This window comes from Panthera tigris, chromosome D3 (assembly GCF_018350195.1).
Source record: "Panthera tigris isolate Pti1 chromosome D3, P.tigris_Pti1_mat1.1, whole genome shotgun sequence".
Classification (NCBI taxonomy): Eukaryota; Metazoa; Chordata; class Mammalia; order Carnivora; family Felidae; genus Panthera; species Panthera tigris.
This window is the reverse complement of record NC_056671.1, coordinates 9,220,819-9,235,407: the sequence shown is the minus strand read 5'-3', so window position 1 is coordinate 9,235,407 and position 14,589 is coordinate 9,220,819. Positions and strand designations below refer to the sequence as shown.

Sequence of the window (14,589 nt, the reverse complement as noted above, 5' to 3'; positions counted from 1 at the left end):
CCATCTATCCAGAAAAAAATCATTGTCTAAGTTTTTCAGTTAGCAAAGCTTTTACTCTACTTTTGCTCTTTTTTGTTTTGTTTCATATGTTTCAAGTGAAAGTGTCTCTTCAGTCCTTTTATTATTTTTTTCTTCAGTCCTTTTTTTTTAGTTTATTTATTTTGAGAAAGAGTCTCAGAGAGAATGAGTGAGGGAGGGGCAGAGAGAGGGAGAGACAGAATTGCAGGCTGGCTCTACATCACCAGTGCATAGCCATGTGGGGCTCAAACCCACAAACCATGAGTTCGTGACCTGAGCTGAGATCAAGAGTCAGACTTTTAACCACTGAGCCACCCAGGTGCCCCTCTTCAGTCCTTTTATTCATTTATTTATTTACTTATTTTATTATTTTAAAGAAAAAAATTTTAATGTTTATTTTTGAGAGAGAGAGAGAGACAGACAGAGTGCAAGCAGGGGAGGGCAGAGAGAGAAGGAGACACAGAATCTGAAGCAGGCTCCAGGCTCTGAGCTGTCAGCACAGCTCAGAGCCCGATGCGGGGCTCGAACTCACAAACTGTGAGATTATGACTTGAGCCGAAGTCAGGTGCTTAAGCGACTGAACCACCCAGGCACCCCTCTTCAGTCCTTTTTTTTTTTTTTTTTTTTTAATAATTTAACTTTATTTTTTATTTTTTAAAATTTACATCCATGTTAGTATATAGTGAAGCAATGATTTCAGGAGTAGATTCCTTAAGGCTCCTTACCCATTTAGGCCATCACCCCTCCCACAACCCTTCCAGCAACCCTCAGTTTGTTCTCCATATTTATGAATCTCTTTTGTCCCCCTCCCTGTTTTTGTATTATTTCTGTTTCCCTCTTCAGTCCTTTCAAATGAAGTTCCTCTGTAGTGTTTCTACCGGTCATTCTTTTCCTTTCTTCTGTGACTGTCCTGTTCCGATCCTTATCCTACATGGCAAGTAGGTTTCACTTTGTATGCCAATTCTGATTGATTAGAATGTTATGTAGAGCATTCTGAGATTTCATTTAGTCTTGGGGAAGAAATGTGGATAGAGAAGGAGGTGAGGTGAGTCTTTATATCATGGGCGCCAGAGGGTATGTACTCACTGTAGCTTAGCAAGCATCCCAATTGGTCTCTCCATGTCCAGACACTTCATCCATACTCCACGGCCCTAAGACTCTTCCCCAAACATTTTCATTATGTTCCATTTCTGAGAAACTTTTAGCGGCTCTCATTATTAGCTGAATCAAATCCAGACTATTTGGCCTGATAGCCAGGTCCCTTTACAGATTGTGTACACTGTATTTATTCTCCAGGTAAAGCAGATTATGCCAGTGTAGTCCTCTTCATCCTCTTAAACATAGTCTTTAATGGCTCAGCCCAGATCTTCTCTTGTAGTGTCTCACTGTATGTACCTTGGGAAAATGTGGTTCCTCCTGTGCTGAGGTAGCTTTTTTGGCAGGTGTCATTCCTGTGGTTTTGAACACACAGGGCCTTGTATTTAAGTGTGGCAACTCCTCCCGTCACAAACTTTCTCCTTAGAATGGACTCAGATAGGAGCAAAGCTACTTCCTAGAACAAAAGTGAGGTGTTTTGGGTTTTTTTTCCTGGTTTATGTTCATTTCATAGTCCACCATCCCTGTTATTTGTCAATTTTCTGTGTTTACTGTGTTTAAACTTAGTTTATTATTCCTAAAGCTGTCATTTTCATTCAACAAGTGCAGCAGCAGTGAGTATTGACAGTGCCGGTCGGAAGAACACATTTAACTATGGTAGAAATGAGAGATTGGGGCACTGGCTGCCCTAGTCAGAAGAGCATGTGACTCTTGACTTCAGGGCGGTGAGTTCAAGCCCCACAATTGGGTGAGAGATTTCTTAAAATTGAAAAAGATGAGAGATGAAAAAAAAGAGTATTAGGAAAATGATGGGTTGGGACAGGATGGGTTATTCTGAAGGAGAGAGAACAAAAAGTACCACGTCTAGTCAGTAATAATCCACCAAAGATAAAGAGAATTAATAGATGAAATGGAAAAACCTGGAAGTTCGCAGCTAATGGTGCTAATTTGGGAGAAGGCTAACATAGTGACGGTGCTACTGCTGGAACCCCAGTCAAGACTTGCAAATAGTGCCCCCGACACACAGTCCTTGCATGTAGGGTCTGGGCTGCCTCCCATGGTATCGGAGAAGTCTCTTCAGAGAAAGTTATCTTTTGGGAAATGATGCCTAGTGGAATGTTCATATGTGGTCCTCCTATCCAGACACATGGATGATACACAAGAAACTTAAAAAAAATCTGTTGTTCAGTGCACTGTGATTTAGTTCAGATTGCTAGACAGGATTTAGTTAATCCTTATTGTGGTAGATTTAGTTAATCCTTGTTGTGGTAGATTATATTTTTAATTAGATATATTAAAATATGATTTACATAAAGTTCCCCCTTTTTAGTGTATAGCTCTTGAGTTTTGACAAACTTAAAGTCTTGGAGCCACCACCATAATTATACTATCACTCCATAAAGTTTCCTTGTGCCTTTTATCAGTCGTTCCCCTTCCTCTAACCCTGGCAATTACTGATCTTTTTCCTGTCATCATAGTTTTATCTTTTCTAGAATGTCATACAGATGGATCCATACAGAATACAAGCGTTTTGTGATTGGCTTCTCTCACATACCATAATGCTTTGAGATTCTTTTGTGTTACTGCGTGTAATAGTACTTTCCCCATAGTGTGTGTGTGTGTGTGTGTGTGTGTGTGTGTGTGTGTGTGTTTTGTTTTATATTTGAGAGAGACAGAGCATGAGCAGGGGAGGGGCAGAGAGGGAGATACAGAATCCTAAGCAGGCTCCAGACTTGGAGTGGTCAGCACAGAGCCCGACGCAGGTCTCCAACTCTCAAACTGCGAGATCATGACCTGAGCAGAAGTCAGATGCTCAACCCACTGAGCCACCCAGGCGCTCCTCTTTCCCAGAGTTTTGTTCATCAGGTGTTGGACAAGTTGCAGTTTTTGGCTATTATGAATAAAGCTGCTATGAATATTTGTGTACAGATTTTGTGTGGTCATAGTGATTTCATTTTTTGTGGTTAAATACATAGAAATGGGATTGCTGAGTTGTAGGACAATTTAGTTTTAAAAGTAATTGGCAAACTGTTTGTTAAAATGCCTGTCCTATTTTTCCCCTCAGCCGTGTATGGGATTTTTATTAATTGCTCTAATTCTTGGCAATACTTGGTATGTTAATCTTTAATTTTAGCCATTCTGGTGGCTGTGTATTGGTATTTCATTGTGGTTTGAACTTACATTTCCTTGATACCTAATGATATTGAACTTCTTTTCCTGTGCTTGTTCGCCATTTATATATCCTCTTGGGTGAAAAGGAACTATTTGTGATCGATCTCACTTGTTTGGAAGTAAAAATTTCTGTATTTGCATTGCCTTCTAGGTTTATTTTAGAGCATCTTGAGGACAGAGACAAGTCCCTAGTATAACTTAACAAGCATAGTAAGTGATAAATTGTGTATTGACTGTATGAGCCTTGGTTTCATTGTTAAGCAGATGAGTTTGCTGTCAAGGAAACGTCACTTTATAAAGGAACATGACATTTGTTTTATAGGCATACCAAAGTTAAACTGTTCTTTTGAGTATTTCCTGTTTGTCAGGTTCTGGGGATGCAGTAGAGAACAAGCCAGATGAAGTCTCTTCCTTCCTGGAGTAGGGGAGACAAGGCAGAAAGTTCAAACTGCTCCCTCATAATATGTTTGAGTTGCTGATGCTTGCTTCTATCTTATAAAATATTGGAAAGCAGTCTTTTAGATAAGGAGAAGAAAACATACTGGTTTCATCAGAAGATAGGCCCTCTTTGGGTGCCTGGGCGCTTAAGCGTCTGACTTAGACTCAGGTCATGATCTTGCAGTTCGGGAGTTCAAGCCCCGAATCAGCCTCTGTGCTGACAGCTTGGATCCTGGAACCTGGTTAGGATTCCTGTGTCTCCCTCTCTCTCCGCCCTTCCCTGATTCTTGCTCTCTCTTTCTCTCTCTCTCAAAAAATAAACATTAAAAAAAATTGAAAGAAGATAGGCCCTCTTATGAGTGTGTAGTTGTTTTTTTAGTAATCTAGTTTGTTTATTTTATTTTGGAGAGAGTGTGAACTGGGGAGAGGGGCAGAGGGAGAGAGAGCATCTTATGCAGGCTCCACACTCAGTGCAGAGCCCAACGTGGGGCTCCATTCCACAGTCCTGGGATCATGACCTGAGTGGAAATCGGGTTGGATGCTCAACCCACTGAGCCACCCAGGTTCCCCAGTATTTTTTTTTTTTTTTAATTAAGTAAGCTCTACACCCAACGTAGGGCTTGAACTCAAAACCCTGAGATCAAGAGTTGCAGGCTTAACCAACTGAGCCAGCTAGGTGCCCTGAGTAGTCTAGTATGTTGCTGTTTACTCCTTGTAATGCTTTAGGGGTAGCCACTGGCTAGCCACAGAAATCAGTAGGTTTGAGAATCCTTGTTGTCTAAGCTTGTGAAAGCTGATTAGGGTCATAAAGGAAAGAGGGGGAAAAGTTACTAGTGGAACTCACCTTGAGCTTCCTTTTCTGCTAGGGCATATTCATTTAGTATAAGTATAAATAAGTAAAGTATATGTATTTTTTTCTTATTTGATTATCACTCAGTCCTGTTAGGTAATCTGTTGCCCTGTCACATTTTACCTGTGTGGAAACTGAGGCCCAGAGAAGCTAAGTAAGTCCGTGTTTAAATTTACTCAGCTAAAAGGGAACAGCGATGGAATGACTTAATATTGTTGTAATTAGGATCTCTGAAAAGGTATGCAAGTGAGAACAGAAGAAAACTGGTAATGGATTTAAGGAATGTTAAAATTAGTTTCTTACTTTGATTTACCAGGAATTTGAGTCATTAGCTTGCAGTTCAGAGGCTCCTTAGGATGAACAATGGGGAAGAAAATGAGAATTTGCATTTGTGACAGAATTTAGTTATTCAGTCTGTAAATGTTATAGGAAGTCTGCATATTTTTAACCCAGTCTAAAAGGTCAGAGAATAAATAAGAGCTTCTGTTTATAAAATCTTTTTTCCTATATAAAATACATTAAGAGAAAACTAGCATTTCTGAGCCAAGTGGTGAGTAGTAGCCATTTTTCTGAAAAAAGTTTAGGTATCTGTGATGTGGAAACAGTTTATGGCGAACTTTCTATTTATAAGATGATAGTTCCCATTTATTCTGTACCTATTAGATTTCAGACACTGTGCCTAATGCATTATGTGTGTGTATATATATATATATATATCCTTTATTTGTTTTCTACTTTTTTTTTTTTTTTTTTTTTTTTTTTTGCTTTAGAGAGAGTGCGAGAGAACGCGTGAGTGGGGGGAGGGGGCAAAAGGAGACAGTGAGAGAATCCTAAGCAGGCTCCACTCTCAGTCAGTGCAGAGCCCATCATGGGGCTCGATCCCACGACCTTGGGATCATGACCTGAGCTGAAATCAAGAGTCAGATGCTTAACCGACTGAGCCACCCAGCCGCCCCAAAGCTTTAACTTTTAGTAACTGTGCTCCCCTGCTTCTAGTATAGCTCTATGACAACTGATAAAAATCAATGAAAACCATTTGGTTATAATTGTTAGCCATAAAATGGCTTCAGTTATCCAGACTTAGCCCTGGCAGTTCTCTTTATTTATAAATGAGTCTGGATCCAAAATCTGTGATTTTTTTTTTTTTCTTCAAAGTTTGGAAATAATGTTATAAATGGTGGTTAGTATTCTGCACCTGCCTATTTTATCAGATTGTCGATTGTAACCCATAATTAATTTGAACTAAGTAGTATTGTACTATATCATGGGTTGAGAAGGTGTTTGTGGCTTGATCTAAGAACCCAAACACCACTTAACGTTTCTATATGAAAATAAGAGTGTAGAACCCAGTTCTCCACTCTCTCTTGGTCTTGTTAGAGGCTGCATAGCCCTGGGGCTATAGGACATACTGAATAAGACTTCAGCACACATTAATCTTTCAGAAAGGACTAATAGTTGAGGAAATGGTTGCTGTCCTCTTTGACTTTAGGGAAATTGAAATTCTTGGTTCAGTTATTTGCATGGGCCAGTCATGTTAGACGATCATAACATTTTATTTTTAATTACTGCAACACATTACTTTTTGCCCACCAGTTTAATCTAGCCTACCTTTTGCTGTTAGACTTAAACTCTTCTTTGGTTGTTCAAAAATCACCCTGCTCCCAAGCCCAAGGTCCTCTTCACCTTCAAGGCTTTCCATGATCTATCCTAGGGGTTAGCAAACTTTTTCTTTAAAGAGCCAGATAATCAAAGCTTTGCATGCCATATACAGCCTTTTTGGCATATACATGCACACACACACACATACACACACACACACACATACACACACACATACACAGGTCCTTTAAAAATGTAAAAATCATTCTTAGCTCCGGGCCATTTAAAAACAGGACATTTGCCGGGCAGCTTATAAAGCCTCATTTTATCTTTTTGATCCTGTTTTCCATAAGCTCTTCAAAGCATGGTCCATTTAAATCAGTATGGCCTCCTCATCACCTCTGCAGGTACCAAGCTCAGCCTTCATTTCCTGCCTGCTCTTCCATCATTTTTCTGCTTTTCCACACCCTCATACTTCTCTTTGTCATCCTTACTTAGATCCTCTAAGATCTAGCCCAGGTCTTCCATTGAAACATATTCTCACTTATTTTTCTTTTTATTAATTCCTGTAGAACTTAGTTTGTCCCATATGTTAGTTTTCTTGAGAACTTATTCCATGTTTTTCTGTAGTTAACTGCAAGAATAAAGATTGACATTTTCCCTCAAACTATTTTATGGAGAATGCCTGAAATTACTATTTTCTTTACACAAACCAGTATTCCTTCTGTTTGGCATCCTATTCCCTTCCCACAAATTTGAATTTTAGAATTGGAAGCTTGTGTTTCAGATCATCATGACTCATCCTCTTTGTTTCACACAAGAGCAGAAACTTTAAATGACATGTCCAAAGTCATACAACAATTTGTTTAGCACACCGCCTCCTTACTTTGTGACATAAGGCAGGGTATTTTATTTGTGGTTGAGTTTCTTCCTCTGTGAAATGGGGATGATGGGAATTAAATGAATTATGTATGTAAAATGCTTAAATCAATGCCTGGCATATAGTAAGTGTTTGTAACTTTTAACTGTTATAGCATGTTTGGAAATCCGTAGAAACTGCATGAGCAAGGTAAGGTTGCAGAGTGCTTGTTGGTAGGTTTGGGGTAGTGCTGGATGAGTGGATGCTCTTCAGCATTTTGTTGAGCTTGTGTATGTATACTGTTCATTAATTCAGTGTAAGTTTGAAGCTGTGAGACTAGAACAGTTAAAAGATGAACAAGGAGCACCTGCGTGGCTCAGAATGTTAAGTGTCCAACCCTTGGTTTCTGCTCAGGTCATGATCTCGTGGTTCGTTGGATCAAGCCCTGCTTCAGGCTCTGTGTTGACAATGCGGAACCTGCTTGGGATTCTCTCTGTTCCTCCCTCCTGTGTTCGTGTGTGTGTGTGTGTGTGTGTGTGTGTGTGTGTGTCTCTCAAAATAAACATTAAAAAAATTAAAAAGATAAACAATTGTTGAATCAGTGTTACGTTTCTGAAACTAACACTGTTAACTAGCTGGAATTAAAATAAAAAACTTAAGATGAATGAAACCTCTCTGCTTCCAGGTTATTCGGTAGAGTAGGAAAGGCAGGCATGCAGAGTGTAAACTGGTAGCACTGAGAAGGGAGGGAATGACTGCCTCGGGTGGGTGGTGAAGAAAAAAACCTTGAAAAAGACCCAGGGTGTTGAGATGGATCTTGAGGAATGGCGAGTAGTTTTCAGTGAGGCCATGGAAGAGAAGAGGAAGTTCTAGGATAGGAAGTTTGTGCTAAAGCAGAAGATGCTATAAACATGGTGTGTGTAGAAAGATATGATTTACAGTGTGGTGGAAGAAATGGAGGGGTGGTACTTGCTGAAAGCAGAGAGACAGATTTGGAAGCCCTTGTAGTTAGAGAAGAAGTGAAGTGAGTTTGAAATAAATACAAATGAGGGGCGCCTGGGTGGCTCAGTCGGTTAAGTGTCCAACTCCAGCTCAGGTCATGGTCTCGCGGTTCATGGGTTCAAGCCCCGTGTCGGACTCTGTGCTGACGGCTCAGAACCTGGAGTCTGCTTCGGATTCTGTATCTCCCTCTCTCACTGTCCCCCGCCCCCCCCCCCCCCCGCTCACCCTGTTTCTCTCTGTCTCTGAAATGCGAATAAATGTTAAAAAATTTTTTTTAAATACAAATGAGAAATTTTTTAATAGAGAGTTTTAACATATATAAAAATAGAACATAGCTGTCCTACATAGCTGTCACTTAGCTTTAGCGGTTATCAGTAAATGGCTTACCTTTTTTCACCTGTAGTTCCCTTTTCCTCATTATCACTTGTTGTCTTGGAAAGGGGATTAAAGTTGTTTTGAGGCCCTGGGAAAGATTAATGACCAATGGCTAAAACATTGGGACAGAGACTTCATTGAGTTCACTACATGGAAACACTTCTGGTGCAATGGAGGGGATGAATGCTTTGGAAGGTTCATAGGACCAGTGTCTGAAGAAGCTCAAGAAGAGGATTGCAACTGGTGGCTACTCTCCACATGGCTATTTAAATTTATTTATTTATTTATTTATTTAAAATTAGAATTAAAAAGAAATGTTTTTTTTTAATGTTTGTATTTATTTTTGAGACAGAGAGAGACAGAGTGTGAGCAGGGGACGGGCAGGGATAGAGGGAGACACAGAATCTGAAGCTGGCTCCTGGCCCTGAGCTGTCAGCACAGAGCCCGATGCGGGGCTCGAACTCACAGACCGGGAGATCATGACCTGAGCTGAAGTCGGACACTTAACTGACTGAGCCGCCCAGGCTATTTAAATTTAAATTTAAGTTAATTAAAATAAAAATTCAGTCCTCCGTCACACTAGCCATATTTCACGTGCGCAGCTGTCACGTGTACTTAATGGCTACCATATTAGGCAGCACAGATATAGAATTTTTTTTTTTTTATCATTATAGAAAGTTTTGTTGAACAGCACTGGACTTGAGTCCTAAAATTCCTTTTTATCTGAGTCTCTTGGTGGGTGTAGCTCGTATCTCAATGTGCCTGGCTTTATGTTATGGCCATGTCCCTTATCCCTTCCTCTTAAGTAAAACTTTATATGAAGAGGATTTTTTTTACAAGTTTAATTTGTGTTGTAATATAAGAAAAATAATTGTGTTAGCTAACAGTGATCAAGCATTTATTTAATATGCCAGGCATTGTTCTTAAGCCAGGCTGTCCTTATGAATATCACTGAATTTTTTATAGCCTTATGTGAAGATGCTGTTTTTTTTTTCTTTTCTTGTTTTTAAAGGTACTGACTTTAGGGGCGCCTGGGTGGCTCAGTTGGTTAACGTCCGACCTCAGGTCATGATCTCAAGGTCTGTGAGATCTAGCCCCGCGTCGGGCTCTGTGCTGTCAGTTCAGAGCCTGGAGCCTGCTTCAGATTGTGTGTCTCCCTCTCTCTCTGCCCCTCCCCTGCTCATGCTCTGTCTCTGTCAAAAAATGAATAAACGTTAAAAAAAAAAAAATGTTTAAAGGTACTAACTTTATCACCATTTTATAATGTTGAAATTGAGACACAATGAGCTGAAGTTACGAGGTTAAGGTCACAGAGCTAGGAAGTGATAGGGTCAGAGTAGGGTCTTGGGTTATTTATTTGTATATATTTTGACCAGCAGGTTGTAGAGAAATTAAATTAGTTCTTATAGGGATGGTAGTTGTTTTGAAACAGTGGTTCTAGATGATTATATGACTGGATTAATCTGGCAGTTGTGTGAATTTAGAGTTGCTGGTCCACCTTAGTTTGCTAAAAAGAAAAAAAACCCTAGCTTTAGTGTTTGGGTTTGTCGTGGCCTACCCCCTACTGCCGCCTTGACTCATTTTTTCAGTGTGGATATCATTATTCAGTAAGTATTAGTTAATAGAGTTTCCCTTTCTAGTAAAAAAAAACTGAAATGGTTAGAAGAAAATGACTCACCTAAGTGAGTTAACTGTAAGAGCTGGAATTACATTTCTAGTTTTTAGTTGTCCTTTCTCCTGACAACTGTAGTTTTTTTGTACTATATAAACAAATCGAATTAGTTGGTATTTGTCACAATTCGCATAAATTGTACTGTATACTTAATATACTTAATTTATTCAACAATTTATAATATTTACTGTATGCCAGCCTCTGTTAAGCCCTGGGCACACAGTGGTGAAGGAGACAGAAGTGTTTGCCCCCATGGAGTTTATATTCTGGGAGTGGGAAGTGGACAGAAACAGAAAGTAAGTTGGTTGAACACATAATAGAATTTCAGATATTAAGTGCTATCATTCATTAAATATTAACTAAAGTATGAAAACGGTGATATAATAATGGTTGGGGAGCGACTTTTGATAATATGGTCAGGACAGGCTTTTCTGAGGATGGAACATTTAAATCGAAATCTAAATAATAAGCAGTTGGCTGTGTCAGTATCTGAGAAGAGTATTATTACACCTTTACTGGAAAGGGGTTAGCAGGTATGTCTTTCTTACTGTGCCAAAGAATATTAGTTACATCCAAACAACTAGTCAGGTTCTAGAAATCTGTATCAATGAAATACTTGGATTGTATAAGTTATCCAGGCCTGTTGAAAGTTATAGAAACTAGTAAATGACATCTATAGATACAGTGTTGAAGAATAGTAATGAAAGCAAGAATGATGAAAAATGAAGAAATAAAAAGTTGTATAATTACGTTGTGGAGGGCACTACCAATAGAAATTGCATATTCCTCCCCCACCCTCAGGATTTTGAAACAATAAGGGAAGAAATTTTATTCTAGCTAGATTATTTAATGTGTTTCAATTATCAGGAGTGTTCTTGGGTTGTTTGTATATATATTTTGCTTATTCAAGTGGTGAATGAGACAGATAAAATATACATATGAAAATAGCACATTTTAAACTTTGTCCTAGATATAACCTCTAATGTGTAAGTTGCCTGAAGGCAAGGCTCTGTTCATCTGGCTCATTCAACAGATATTTGTTAAATATAAAGTTAAAAAAACTACAATTTTTGAGTGCTTCCTCTGTGCTAGGTGTTTATTTTACACCTTTAATGAAGTTTAATTGACATAAAATGAGTCCCACATTGTAAAATGTACAATGTAATAAGTTTTGACCAAATGAGAGTGTGTCTGTGTGTGTGTACATTTTTCATATTCTCTTACTTGATCCTCCACAACCCTGTGACTTGACTTATTTCCGTTTTACAGATAAGAAAACTGGGGACCAAAGTGATTAAGTAACCTTCCTGGGGTCACTGTAAGTGGCTGTCCTGGGATTTGAAACCGAGTTGTCTGAAAAGTAGAGTAGACCTTTGGGTTTTGGTATGCCCTCTGTTTTTAAGCACTGCACTCTGAAGTCCTAGTGCTTTTGGTTTCCTGGGTTGGGAATATCTGTGATCTCCTCTCTAATTTATCCATAGTTTCTTCATATTTGTGTGTGTGTGTGTGTGTGTGTGTGTGTGTGTGTGTGTGTGTGTGTGTTTTGCTATTGGTGATGTCCTTTTGCAACAAAAATTTTTTTGATCCCTCCCCCCCGCCTTAAATAAGCTCTAGGCCCAATGTGGGGCTTGAAAACAAAACCCTCAGATCGAGTCACCTGCCCTACTGACTAGTCAGGCACCCCAAATTTCTGATTTTGATCAAGTCCCATTTATTTTTTCGTCTGTTGATTGTGCCTTTAGTGTCATATCTAAGAATCCATTGCCAAATCCAAGGTCTTGAAGATTTACCCCAATTTTTTTTCTTGCAAGAGTTTTAGAGTTTTAGCCTTTACATTTAGGTATTTGATCCATTTTGAATTCTTATATATGTTGTAAGGTAGGAGTTCAGCCGCATTCTTTTACATGTGGATATCCATTTGTCTCAGCTCTATTTATTGAAAAGACTATTCTTTTCTCAGTAAGTTGTCTTGGTTCTCTTTTCAAAAATCATTTGACTATAAATGTAAGAGTGTATTTTTGGACTGTTGCTATTTCATTGTTCTTTTATCCTTATGTTAGGAGCATACTATCTTGATTACTATAGGTTCTCATTTTGAATTCCTGATATATCATTTCTTCTGTAAATATTTCAATGTATATATTTCTCTAAGAGAATGAAAGTTTTAAAAACATCACACTTGGGGGCAAGGCACCTGGCTGGCTCAGTCAGTAGAGCTTGTGACTTTTTTTAAAAATTTTTTTCGATGTTACTTTTTTGAGAGAGAGAGAAGGGGAGGGGCAGAGAGAGAGGGAGACACACAATCTGAAGCAGGCTCCAGGCTTCCAGCTGTCAGCACAGAGCCCATTGTGGGGCTTGAACTCAAGAGCCGCGATCATGACCTGAGCTGAAGTCGGACACTTAACCGCGACTGAGCCACGCAGGCACCCCTTAATTCTTTAGTATTAGGTAATGTCTAGTCATTTAAAATTTTCCCAATTGTGTGTCTCTTAAAAAATAATCTGCTTTACTGAAGTATAGTGTACATACAGTAAAATTCACCAATTTTATGTGCAATGTAATGAATTTTTAGCCTCAGATTAATTTTGTTACAATTTACATATAGTAAAATTTAACCTTTTTTAGGTATGTTTTAGGAGTTTCTTTTTGGCTCTGCCTTTAGTTTGGGGAGTGGCAAGTTTAAGGTATAGTTTACATGCAGTAAACTCATCCTATTCAGTGTAAAGTTCTTTGAGTTTTGGCAAATGTATAGTCACATAATCACTACGACAATTCAGATACCACCCTATAAAGTTCCCTCTGTACTTTTATAATAAACATCCTTTCTTCTCCCTTAGCCCCTGGCAGTCACTGATTTGATTTCTGTATAGATTTGCCTTTCCAGAATGTCATATAAATGGGATTATGGATTATTTTTGTGTCTAGCTTCTTTAATTTATCACAGTGCTTTTGAAATTCATCCATGCTGTGTGTAGCATGTATCAGTAATTTGTAATTTTATTACTGAGTAGTATTCCACTATTCAGGATGTACTACTGCGGTTTATTCATTTATCAGGTAATAGACATTTGGGCTGTTTTCACTTTTTGGCTATTTTGAAGAAACCAGCTCTGAACATTCACATTCATTACTTTTTTTTTTTTTTTTTTGTTATTTAATTAGGTTCTTTGTAAGAAATTTAGAACACCAATTTGTGAGGGTAAACTCCATTCGTGAGAGCAAACACAGAGCGGAGGTAGCCCTGAAGCTGAGGAACGGCTTTGATTTTTGGCAGAATTTGCGAGTCCACAGCTTTCTGATCAACCTTGCGCTGCTCTGTAATCTCATATTTCTCTTTCTCCGTGTCGAAGATCTCACCTTCCTGGTGTCTGGGCTTACGCAGCTTCTTCTTCTTGAAGTAAGCATCAGTGAGGTGTTTGGGGATTTTCACATTGCTGATATCAATTTTGGTGGAGGTGGCAATGACAAATTTCTGGTGTGTTCTACGCAGAGGAACTCGATTAAGGGACAGAGGTCCAGTCACAAGTAGCAAGCCACTGCTCAGTTGCTTCAGGAAAACCACTCTCTTGCCTCTGTGGTGCCCAGTGAGGATGATCAAAATGGTCCCAGGAGTGATGCTAGCTCGCAGTTTCCTCACATGCTGACTAAAAGGTTTTTTGCCGTGGCTCAACAGCTTCCGAGGCACATCTTCAGTAGGATAATACCTAGGCATTTTGCGAAGTTTAACCACTCGGGTACCACCATTCTTGTCACCACCAACTGGTTTTGTGACAGTAGCAAGAACCTTCTCCTTCTTTTTCTTTTCAATCCTGGATTTAGCTGCTGAATACTTCCTCTTGTACATGGCCTTTCTCGAATACATAGCCGATCGGGAATACCTGCCAATTCCTCTGACTAGGACAGGGTTTCGGCTGCAGTGGGGCTTCCCCTTCTTTGGCGTTTTAGCCTTGAGGTTACCCTTCTTAACCTTGCCACCAGCATCAGCCTTCTTGGCTTCAGGTTTCTTCTCCTTAGCATCCGGCTTCTCAGCTTTTTCGCCCGCCATCTTGCAAGATGGGAAAGAGCTCACATTCATTACTTTTGAATACGTACCTGGGAGTGGGGTTGTATAAGTCTGTTTGACTTTATAAGAAAATGCCAAACTGTTTTCCAAAATGGCTGTGCCATTTTCCATTCCCACCAGTGGTGTGTGAGAGTTTCAGCTGCTTGGCATCCTTGCTAGTGGTTGGTATTATCAGTCTTTAATTTTATTAGCTAAGTCTACTTGCTTAAATGACTGTGTAAGTCTTTTGCCTGCTTATTGAGCTATTTATCTTCTTATTAATAAGTTCTTTGAGTTCTTTGTAATTCTGGGTATAAGGTTATTATCAGACATAACATTTTGCAAATGTTACCTTGTCTGTGGGTTGACTTAATTTTCTTCTTCTTTTCTTTTTTTTTTTTTTTTTTTAATTTTTAATGTTTGTTTATCTTTGAGAGAGACAGAGTACAAGTGGAGGAGAGGTAGAG

At 39.1% G+C, this 14,589-nt stretch overlaps 2 protein-coding genes across 8 annotated transcripts in view; one reads left to right on the top strand and one right to left on the bottom strand.

Annotated features, from left to right (window-relative positions):
• The window catches only part of ATXN2 (ataxin 2), a 126,006-nt gene that overhangs the window by 11,230 nt on the left and 100,187 nt on the right, over window positions 1–14,589 (top strand). The window lies entirely within an intron of this gene.
• On the bottom strand, window positions 13,244–14,159 carry LOC102956265 (60S ribosomal protein L6). The gene has a single exon (XM_015536448.2). The coding sequence runs from the start codon at window positions 14,153–14,155 to the stop codon at window positions 13,259–13,261; it is 897 nt and encodes a 298-aa protein (XP_015391934.2). The 5' UTR covers window positions 14,156–14,159; the 3' UTR covers window positions 13,244–13,258.